Consider the following 10,363-nt stretch of genomic DNA (forward strand, 5'->3'; position numbering starts at 1 on the left):
TACTCCTCCTCCTCCTCCTCCTCCACTCCTACTCCACCTACTTCCTTCCCCTCCCGACCCCCCCCGACCCCCCCCCCCCCCCCCCGTCCCCCGCGCCCCTTTCCCTTCCCCTCCCCTCATTCCCCTCCCATCCTCCTCTACCTGCAGAGATTTGGCTGGTTTCTTGCTTTTCTTTTCCTTGACTGCAGGAGGAGGAGCAGGAGGAGGAGGGAGTCCCTGAGGTAGGATCGTGAGCAGCAACCAGCATGCCTCTACCTCTTACCAGGCCAGGAGGAGGAGGAGGAGGAGGCAAAGAACCGTCGGCGGATGGAAGAGGAGGCAGAGGAGGAAGAGGAGGATCAGAAGGAGGAACAGAGCTGTTCTCGCCCTCCTCCACAGTGTCCTCCTTGGGGTGGGAGGAAGCAGTGTCTGCATCCTTGGAGAAGAATGAATGATCCTGGTTGGCCGAGACAAGTCAGACAGAAAGACGGACAGAGGGGAGGAAATGGGTTGCAGGAACGAAAGCAGAAGAACAGCAGCAGAAGAAGCGGATAGAGCAGCGGCAGAGACGGGAGCGAGAGCAAGCAGGAGCAGATGCAGGAACAGGCATGGGCAACAGCAGCAGCAGCAGCAGCAGCAGCAGCAGCAGCAGCAGCAGCAGCAGCAGCAGGGTCACGAGGTCACCGGAGGGATCGCAATCAGCTTCGCGTCATTCTTGAGTTCTTCCCCGCAGGTCAAGAGCTCACGGAGGAAAGTCTGAAGGTCAGCGAAGAATTGACCTGCATGACAAGAAGTGAGAAGAGAGGAGGAAAGTGGAGGAGAACAGGACAGGCAAGGACAGGACGGGAGAGGAGACGACGGAGAGGAGCAGAGCAGAGCAGGTCAGAGCAGGGCAGGGCAGAGCAGGGCAGGGCAGGGCAGGGCAGGGCAGAGCAGAGCAAAGAAAAATGGAAAGGATGAGAGGGGAGGAGGATAAGCTTCAAGGGATCATGCAGGGACGAAAATCCATGAGGCCTCTTGACAGCCACACTTGTCAATCCATAGCTTCTGCTCTTGCAACCTAAACCTCCTCCTCCCCCTCCCTCGCCGGCCTCCTCCTCCCCCTCCTCCTACTCCTCCTCCTCCTCCTCCTCCTCCTCCTCCTCCTCCTCTTCCAACTCCTACTTCTCCCCCTCATCTCCCATTCCTCCACATTCACCTGCATTGAATTTTCCCGAGTCTTCCACAAAATATGCAGCCACCTTCGAATATCCTGTCAGAATCCATCCTTCCTCTCTCCCTCCTCCTGCTCCTCCTCTGCTCCTCTGCTCCTCTGCTCCTCTGCTCCTCTGCTCCTCTGCTCCTCTGCTCCTCTGCTCCTCTGCTCCTGCTCTTGCCCTCCTTCCCCTCCTCCTCTTGCCCTCCTTCCCAGCCTCCGCTTGACTTCCTCTGCATCTCTTCTCCCATTCTCTCCTCCCCATCCCCCTATCCTCCTCCTCCTTCACCTGCGCATGCTCCTGCTGCATCCGAGAAAGATCATCTCCCATCTTCGTCACTTCCTCTGCTGCGCTCGACAGAAACTCGCCCATCTTCTCCATGAACTTGCGCACATGGCCCCTCTCCTCCTCCTCCTCCATCTTCTCCTCCACCTTCCCCAGGTTGGCCACCGTAGCCTGAGCCCCAGCACACGCCGTGCTGACCTCCTTGACCTCAGTGACGAGGAACTCGAACGAGATCTTCGTCGTCTCGTCGATCTTCCTCTTCAGCTCCTGCAGCTCCTCCTCCGCCCCCTCCCTCTTGCTCCTCAGCACGTGCATCATGTAGTGCAGCAGGTTCCCCCTCCTGTTCGACAGCTTGTTCCCTGCCAGCAGCGACGAGCTCTGGAACGTGAAGCCCAGCGCTCCTCCTAGCATGTGGCCCTCGTTGATGAAGTTGCCGATCGTCAGACCGAGCAGGAACACTTCACGAAGAGCAGGACAGCTCCTCACGCTAACGGCGCAGTCGATCGCTTGCCCCAGCTTCCCTCCTATCTCCTCCTTCCTCACGTGAAACTCCTCCCGGAACAGCATCGCTCCGATCCAGTCCTGCGGGAAGGGGAGCGCTCCCAGCTTCAGCAGGAACTGCTCTGCAGGCCCCAACTTCGCGCTCTCTCCCTTGCTCTGCTTGAGGTACGCTTGCAGAGTCTTCTCCTCGTCAGCGGTGGGCAGCATGCTCTTGAGCGACAGCAGCTTGTCCATGTCCAGCACCTCCATGTCCATCTCGAGAATCGCACGGCAGATCTCGTCCTGGGAGCAGCGGAACTGAGCGAGGGCGATGCCGACGTTCTGCGCTCGTTTCATGTCGAGGAGCGAGACGAACTTGCTCGGCTTCTGCTGCTTCCTCGCCGTCTTCTTCTTCTTCTTCTCGGCCTTAGGGTCCTCACACAGCAGCGCCTCCAGCTCCTTCTCCTCCAGGCCAAACGTCGTCAGCGAGCTCTTGCCTCGCACCTCGTGCCATAGGGCAGGAGCGACGCACTTCATCGGAGGAACCTTCTTCCAGTGCAGCATCTTCAGCGCAGGAGCATGCTTCCTCATCCGCAGCGCCATGGGGTTGCTCCCTCCCATCCCAGGGGGAGGAGGCGGCGGCAAGAGTCCTCCTGGGGGGGGCGGGGGAGGAGGAGGCCCTAGTCCGCCCAGTGGAGGAGGAGGAGGAGGAGGCGGAACTCCAGGAGGAAGAGGAGGGGCAGGAGGAGCAGGAGGGAGGCCTTGGGCGATCGGAGGGGCAGAAGCCTCAGGTATAGGAAGAGGCCTCCCTTTGCCCTCATCCTGGTCCTCCCTTTGCCCTTCCCCGCTCACTCGCCCCTTGTCCGACGCCTCCTTGAGCTTCTGCGACTGCCTGTAGCTCTCCAGCTTGCTCCTCGACGCAGAGGATGGCTTGTAGCTCCCTTCCTTCCTCTCCACCTCCTTCCTCTCCTCCGCTGCCTCCCCCTTCTCTCCTCCTGCCTGCTGCGACACCCTCCTCCTCTCCGCCTCTTTCCCTTCGCCTCCCTCCTCCTCCTCGTCGTTGTCCTTGAACAACGTGTGGATCTGGTACGCCCGCTCCACATCGTTGTTGGTCCTCTGCAGAGCAAACGCGGCGACCTTAGGAGGGACGTCTCGTTCCTCCAGCAGCTCCACGAGCCTCGGCTCCGGGTTGATCGCGTGGAGAGCAGAGAGATCCTCAAGGCAGCTCCCGCAGCGGAGGATGAGACTGAGCTCCTCCTCCTGGAACTTCTCCACTTCCTCGCTGCTCTCGTTGGCAACTACGTCGACTGTCATGTCGGTAGGAACGACAACGTTCTGTGGAGCGCCTGTGAGACAAGACAAGACAAGACAAGACAAGACAAGACAAGACAAGACAATGTGAAGTCAAGTCAACCACGTCTGAAGGCTAGACACGGCACAGGAATGAGCTCCAACATCAGTCACCCTCACATCTCAAACCGCAAGTCAGACATCAAGCAAGGGAGCGACAAGGTAAAGAAACAGACAAGCAGCAGGGGCAGCAGCAAGTCAACTCACCGGCAAGATGTCAAGGTCGCTTCTGTGCAGCCTGAAGGGTCCGGGATGGACGAAGCCAGTGTTGAACGTGTACCGGAAGATGATGTCCTTGTCCACAGTCTCGTCGTTGTACTCCCCATCGCCAAGGCCGGGAAGGTTCTCCTCTCTCAGCTGCTTCTTCAAGGCCACGTGATAGCACGTGATGATCACGTCTCCTAGGACCGTCACCCCAGCTCGCCCGTCCGACCCTGTGAAGTGGAACTTGATCACTTCCCCCTCCTTGGAATCCACAAACACGGGAGCGATCCCCGCCTTGAGCGTGCTGTAGATCACGCTGCCGTTGTTGTGAACCTCCATGATGGGTCTACAGCCCTTGACCTCTCTCCCAGTCTTGGGGTCCGTCATCGCCTCGAAGATCAGGTTGCTGTTGGTGTCCTGGACCCCTTGGTTGCTGCGGTGGAGGAACAAGCGGTGCAGCACGAGCGGCTTCGTGTTGAACAAGCCAGCCCTGATGTTGACATCGAAGTCATTCACCAGCCGCTTGAACGACGGCTTCGTCCTCATGTCGTCCACCTCGTCCCTTGAGATGTTGCGCTTCATCGCAAACTCGTCGAGCGCGGCTTGTGCTGACGTCATCGACGAGACTTGGTTGGACCCCACGGCTGACCCGAACATCTCCAGGTCCTTGTTGAACTGGTCAAGGGCCTTGAAGCACGAGTACACCAGCGCTGCTCGCGTCCGCCCGTTGAGCGTCATGTACCGCTTCTTGCTCAGGTCCTCGTACTCGTTGTACAGCAGCACAACCACATGCTGCTTGTCCAGCGACAGCCAGTACCTCATCCCATGGCAAAGCTTCAGCATGAAGGCGAGGCCTGGGATCGATTCCTCCAGGTCGTAGCTGACGACCTGGTGGTCCAGGGTAGAGTAGTCGAACTTGTCCTCGCCCGACAGGTTCCACACGAGGAACTTCTCCCCCATCTCCTCCCTCAGCTTCCGAATGGCGTCCTCCATCCCCTTGTTCTTGGGCGTCTTTCCGTACTTCCAGGGGAACCCCATGATGTACAGCCGGTCCTCCATCCTCACCAGCTCGTCGTGCAGTTGTGGCATCTTCTCCAGCAGGGAGATGGCAGGGTCGAGCTTGTTGTTGCATCGCTTCAGCACCCATGCTCGCACCTTCTCGTTCACGTCTGATCGCTTGGGGTTCTGTTCGCGCTGAAGGCGGAGGTACTCGGAGAGGAGGAAGAGATACTCGTTGGAGGGCTTCACGATGTGCATCTCGCTCATGCCGATCAAGCCGCTGAAGTCCGAAGGGAAGATGAAGTCCTCTACCCCCGGCCGCTCCTCCACCTGGAGCTCAGCTGGGCTCTCCTTGTCCTGAGCTGGGGGGCTGAGGATCAGGTCGACCTTGAAGTCCGACGACATGGAGACAGGGTTGTTGTGAGAGATCGGCATGCTGGGATACTCGCAGGCGAAGTCAAGGTCCTCTTTCTTCAGCCTCTGCATCTGTCCTCCGTTGGATAGGAAGCCGGTGTGAAAGCAGATGCGGAAGATGGGGATCTTGTCCGACTTGGGTTTTGTCAGCTTCTCCGTCTGTTTGTTGATACGGTTTGCCTCTTGCTTCACGTAGCCGTGCCGCACGTGATAGCAGGAGATCACAACATCGCCCCACAGTAGCGCATTCAGCGACTCAAACACCATGATCTCGTCCTTGCTGGAGAAAGAAGTAAACTTCGCATCTCGGATGTCGGTGTATTTTGCTGCAGTGCAGCAACGTCAGATGTCGTGTCGACACATCAGCATAGCAAGGAGGCTTCCATCACCTTGCAGATCGATCTTCTCTCCATTGCACAAGATCTCCAAGATCTTCTCGCATGTCAACCCCAGCAACCCCAGCACAGGCTCTCACCGGTCGGCACTGGCTGCTGTCGAAGAAAGCAGGCACAATGTGAACAAAGATGCAGTCGAGCATCACGGGCTTTGTGTTGGAGAAGCCATGCTTTCGGATGTCATCGATGTAGCTGTAATACCTGACATGTACACTCTCAGATCCCACACCCATGATGACACATTGTCATGGTCTCACAGAGACAGCGAAGGCACAAAGACGTTCGAGATGTCGCCTAGCTGCGAGCAGCAGACAAGTCAGAAGCTGCTTCATACGTCAAGCAGCAAGCTTGTCCCACCAGATCCACCACCCGATCCAGCCCCTCGCGCGCATCTTTCGTCTCTCCCGAGTACGCCAGGTACGCGCTGACGAGAAAAGCGACGCGGCTCTCGATGTTGATCGACATGGTGTCCTTGTCGACGTGGGGAGAGCTCAACCCGTCCTCATAGAGAATGACGGCGATGTTGAGCGCGTCTTGCTTCAGCCAGTAGCTGAGATACAGCACGTCAATCCCTCCACCCAAGCATGAGGTCGTCTACCGTATCATGTTGCAGATGCTGAAGGTGAACTGCATGGAGGGGATGTACTCGGGGAAGTCTCGTACATCAAGGACCTGAGAAAGCGCTCCATGAGATAGAACAAGCTTGAAAGTCAAAGATGTCTTGACCGTGACTACCAACAGCTTTCTTTCTACTCAACAAACACCAAAGGCAAGTGCAACACATCAAGATAAGCTTCAACCACTCACTTGCTCCTCCAAATCCTTCGTCTCAAACAGACGCTTGTCTGTGGCAGTCAGGTTCCACACCAAGTAATGCCCAGCATGCTCCTGTCTCAGACTTCACCCCCGCACTGTCACAACTCCCGCCCACTCACTTCGTTCAGTCTATTGATCGATCTAGCAAGCCTGGAAGAAGCGAACAGCATCAGACGAAGCAATCAAGCACATGTGACTCGCCTCGATTTGTCATCGCCGATAGGCAGCAAGACGAGGTTCTTTGTGATGTATGTGAGGTACCCTGATGACAAGCTGCTCAGCACATGCTCATGCTGCAACTACTCCTCGTCCTCACCCAAGTCCTCGCCTCGACCAGCGATTGCATCGTAAGCTGCTGACCAGACCCTGCTGGCGATGGTGGCTTCATTGAAGACAAGGTGTCAGACTATCAGCATCACGATGGCACAAAGAGTCTGCAGGGTCAGACCTTTCTTGGTGCCTCGATGACGCGGGAGGGGTGGCGATTCAGACTTGTTCATGGTCGGTGATCTCAGGGCTCATCGCCTAGTGGGCACATTCCCCTGACAGCTCCAAGAGAAACGCCAGCTCGTGAAGAAGCGAAGGCTGAAAGATGTCGGCCAGGCTCAACTAGCCAGCAGCGCTCAGTTAGGTTCTACAAAGATTCCTGGCTTACAAATGCTACCTCCTCCTCCTCCTCGCTCTTTGGATATGATGAGTGACTAGACTATCGATATCACGTTCAAGTTCGCTTCTTCTTGACCGCTCTCCTCCTCTCCTTCCTTCATCCCTCCCTCTCCCTTCCCCTCTGCCGCGCTGCCTCCCTCCTGTTGCTGAGTCTGCATTGATCCCCCAGAAATGTCATAAAAACATTATATCAAAACTAGCTGGCTGATCTGGTGCTGCCCATGGACCCACCCGTTGCGAGCCAAGTACCCTACCTTGTTACTGCTTCCAAAATTGGCACTTCTGTCTGACCCCACTCCACCCCCCACCCCCCCGCCCTCCCCCCACCCCCACCCCCCACCCCACCCCACAAGGACCATCCTTCCTTTTGAAATGAATACTACCGACAACATTACCACCCACCCCATCTTCTCTGAAGTTGGCGGTGAAACGGTGAATAACGGACTCGAATTGGGGATCAGCGCTACACCATGCCGCCCGGCCAACAGCGGCTCCACATCTCCTCCCTCTCTGAGAGGTCACCCGGTGACTTGAACGGGTGACTTCCTGGCGGCACTCACAGTTCTGCTGGCACTCCGAGCCGGCCCGGTCCACCGCCGCCGCCAGGTAAGCTAATAACTGATTACTCGGACCCGGGCGGGCCCGGGATGGTCCGATCGCCTGTGCGCAACGGTTAAGTGAAGGTGTAATGATTACTGAGTTTAAAAGTATTATACACGGCCTCTTAACAACTGATACTACCGTAAGCAAAAGAGACCCCTATTGTTGACTTCGGTCTTTTAAATTGTACGGTTGCTGGAATAACTGATACTACTGGTAGTGATCACCCTATTTTTGACTTTGTCTGACGGCCCTCAGCTGAGCGTCAGCTGCATGCGGCTAGGGGGGGGGGGCAGAGGAAGCGTCAGACACAGAGTGAGTGAAGGAGGGAGCGGGAAGAGAATGCTGCGAGACTCCGTCATCTTGATCGTACTTGGAGGTTGGTTGTGTCCGCAAGCCGAGGCCGGGTGTGGAAACTGCTCGTTCGATTTCTCGGAATCAATTTTGTCGAGAAAGGGAATGTGTAATGGTGACTGCGGGATTGATGTTGCGTGGGGAACCTATCGGAGAAGTTTGCGTTTGAATTCCTGCGAACCACCCATTCAGAGCATAGCGGATGGGGCAGTCTTCGATGGGCTCTGGAACTTACAGGATCTATTGCTGCAGTACAACAGCCTCTACAGTCTTCCAGCAGGAGTCTTCGACGGGCTCTCAAGCTTGGAGGGGCTATTTCTCCAAAACAACCAACTGACGAGTCTGCCGGTTGGAATCTTCGACAAGCTTACGAACCTGCAGCATCTACTGCTTGGAGACAACAACCTGGTAAGTTTGCCATCAGGAGTCTTTGACAGGCTTTCAAACTTACAGACGCTAAGTCTTCTGAACAACAAGATTTCCTGCATTCCTTCCGATGCTTTCGCAAATCTTTCGTCCCTGAACATTTTGCAACTCAGAGGGAACAACCTTCCGTGCTATCATCTGTCTTGGCCAGCTTTCACTCAATATGATGCAAATCTCCAGCCGTGCCAAAACGAAACTGTTTGCAATGACAACGGAGAAAGCTCTTCCGCGTTTGCTCTGCAGAGGACCAACAACGATGTAGAGCGGGCGTACCAGATCCACACGTTGTTCAAGGACAACGATGACGAGGAGGATGGAGGCGTATAGAGATTTCCAGTGGCACTCTCCTCACACACGAAGCAAAGATGCGTGACAACTCTGATGACGATGATTGCCAATATCTATGATGGTGAAGATAGCGATCACCGATGGTCGCGCCGAGGGATGATAGTATCAGGAAACAGAGAACTAGCAGAGATGACGATAGATGTTCAAGCTTGTTCACTTCAAGCAATCAAGTCTACCAGAGACACGTCACCTCGTTCTCGTTTCCCCTTCCTGTCGATGCAAGCGCGGCCCTTCTTCCTCTTCCTCGACCCCTCAAATAGGCCCTGCCTAGTCCTAGGAACTACTACTACCGGTACCTTGCTCTTCTAACCAGCGATATGATTCCTCGACCGGTCCAGGTCCTGGTTCCATAGCTTGGGGGTCTCCTGAGAACGAGTCATAGGCTTGACATGACGAGATCTTCGATTCGCATCCAACGCTCTCTGTCAAGATCCCATAGCTGCTCTCTTGATAGATCCCATAGCTGCTCTCTTGATAGATCCCATAGCTGCTCTCTTGATAGATCCCATAGCTGCTCTCTTGATAGATCCCATAGCTGCTCTCTTGATAGATCCCATAGCTGCTCTCTTGATAGATCCCATAGCTGCTCTCTTGACAGATCCCATAGCTGCTCTCTTGATAGATCCCATAGCTGCTCTCTTGATAGATCCCATAGCTGCTCTCTTGACAGATCCCATAGCTGCTCTCTTGACAGATCCCATAGCTGCTCTCTTGACAGATCCCATAGCTGCTCTCTTGACGGATCCCGTATGTCCCTGTAATCTGCTGAGAGGTGTTCCCGTGTCTTCCTCACGTGCCCGCCGGTAGAATAATTCTGATTTATTGGCGGGCTGCCATATCCTGTCACCTGCTGTCCTGTAGAGGTCTGATATAAGCTGATTCGCTTATCGCCTGCTGCCTCCGATCGTTCCTAGGTTCTTACTGTCTTCTTCATGGTCCTCCTACGTCGTCCCTATCGAAGCTGTTGCTGTCCTCTCCGTGGGTACTTCCTAACCCTCTGTGCACTTGAGCCACATCGACTGCCTGGCCTAGTCTGATATGAAGCTTGCTGCCATCAGTTGCTGCAACAAGGCGCAGGGAGAGAGGCGGAGAGGAGGAGGGTGTCGCAGCAGGCAGGAGGAGAGAAGGGGGAGGCAGCGGAGGAGAGGAAGGAGGTGGAGAGGAAGGAAGGGAGCTACAAGCCATCCTCTGCGTCGAGGAGCAAGCTGGAGAGCTACAGGCAGTCGCAGAAGCTCAAGGAGGCGTCGGACAAGGGGCGAGTGAGCGGGGAAGGGCAAAGGCTGGACCAGGATGAGGGCAAAGGGAGGCCTCTTCCTATACCTGAGGCTTCTGCCCCTCCAATCGCCCAAGGCCTCTCCCCCGCTCGTCCTGCACCACCTTTGAACAGACCCCGGCTTTCTCCTGCTGCTGCTACTGCTCCACGAGGCGTCCCCGCGTATCAGATTGCTACTGATCCTTTCTCGATGGCAAATCTGTTTCCTCCTCCTCCTGCTCCTACTCTTGCAGTCAAGGAAAGAAAGCAAGAAACCAGCCAAATCTCTGCAGGTAGAGGAGGAGGGGAGGGGAATGAGGAGAGGGGAAGAGAAGGGCGCGGGGGGCGGGGGGCGGGAAGGAAGAATTCGGATGGATGGAGAGGAGGGGAGAGGAAAGGGGAGGGGAGGGGAAAGGGGAGTGGGGGGAGAATCGGGATGAGAGAGGAGAGGAGAGGAGAGGAGAGGAGAGGAGGATATGGGATTGATGAGTTATTCCAGGAAATCGCGCAGGAGAGGATGGCGAAAATCGCTGCGAGAAAAGCAGCAGAGGGAGGGAACAAGGGAGGAGGGGAGGAAGATTTGTAAATGCCACTGAGAT

General features: G+C 56.0%; 2 protein-coding genes across 2 annotated transcripts; both read right to left on the bottom strand.

The window, feature by feature from the left end:
• Nucleotides 1–141: 141 nt before the first annotated feature.
• GUITHDRAFT_154377 (hypothetical protein) lies at nucleotides 142–1,735 on the bottom strand (the record flags this gene model as incomplete). The annotated part of the gene is made up of 5 exons (XM_005826498.1): nucleotides 1,464–1,735; nucleotides 1,178–1,220; nucleotides 664–758; nucleotides 263–436; nucleotides 142–216 (listed from the first exon to the last, which is right to left on the bottom strand). Coding segments are annotated over exons 1-5 (519 nt in total), but the record flags the coding sequence as incomplete, so codon positions are not given.
• A 7,202-nt stretch (nucleotides 1,736–8,937) lies between these two features.
• On the bottom strand, nucleotides 8,938–9,237 carry GUITHDRAFT_114303 (hypothetical protein; the record flags this gene model as incomplete). The annotated part of the gene is made up of 1 exon (XM_005826499.1): nucleotides 8,938–9,237. The coding sequence occupies one exon, from the start codon at nucleotides 9,235–9,237 to the stop codon at nucleotides 8,938–8,940; it is 300 nt and encodes a 99-aa protein (XP_005826556.1).
• Between the last annotated feature and the right edge of the window lie 1,126 nt (nucleotides 9,238–10,363).

This window comes from Guillardia theta (assembly GCF_000315625.1).
Source record: "Guillardia theta CCMP2712 unplaced genomic scaffold GUITHscaffold_74, whole genome shotgun sequence".
Classification (NCBI taxonomy): domain Eukaryota; class Cryptophyceae; order Pyrenomonadales; family Geminigeraceae; genus Guillardia; species Guillardia theta.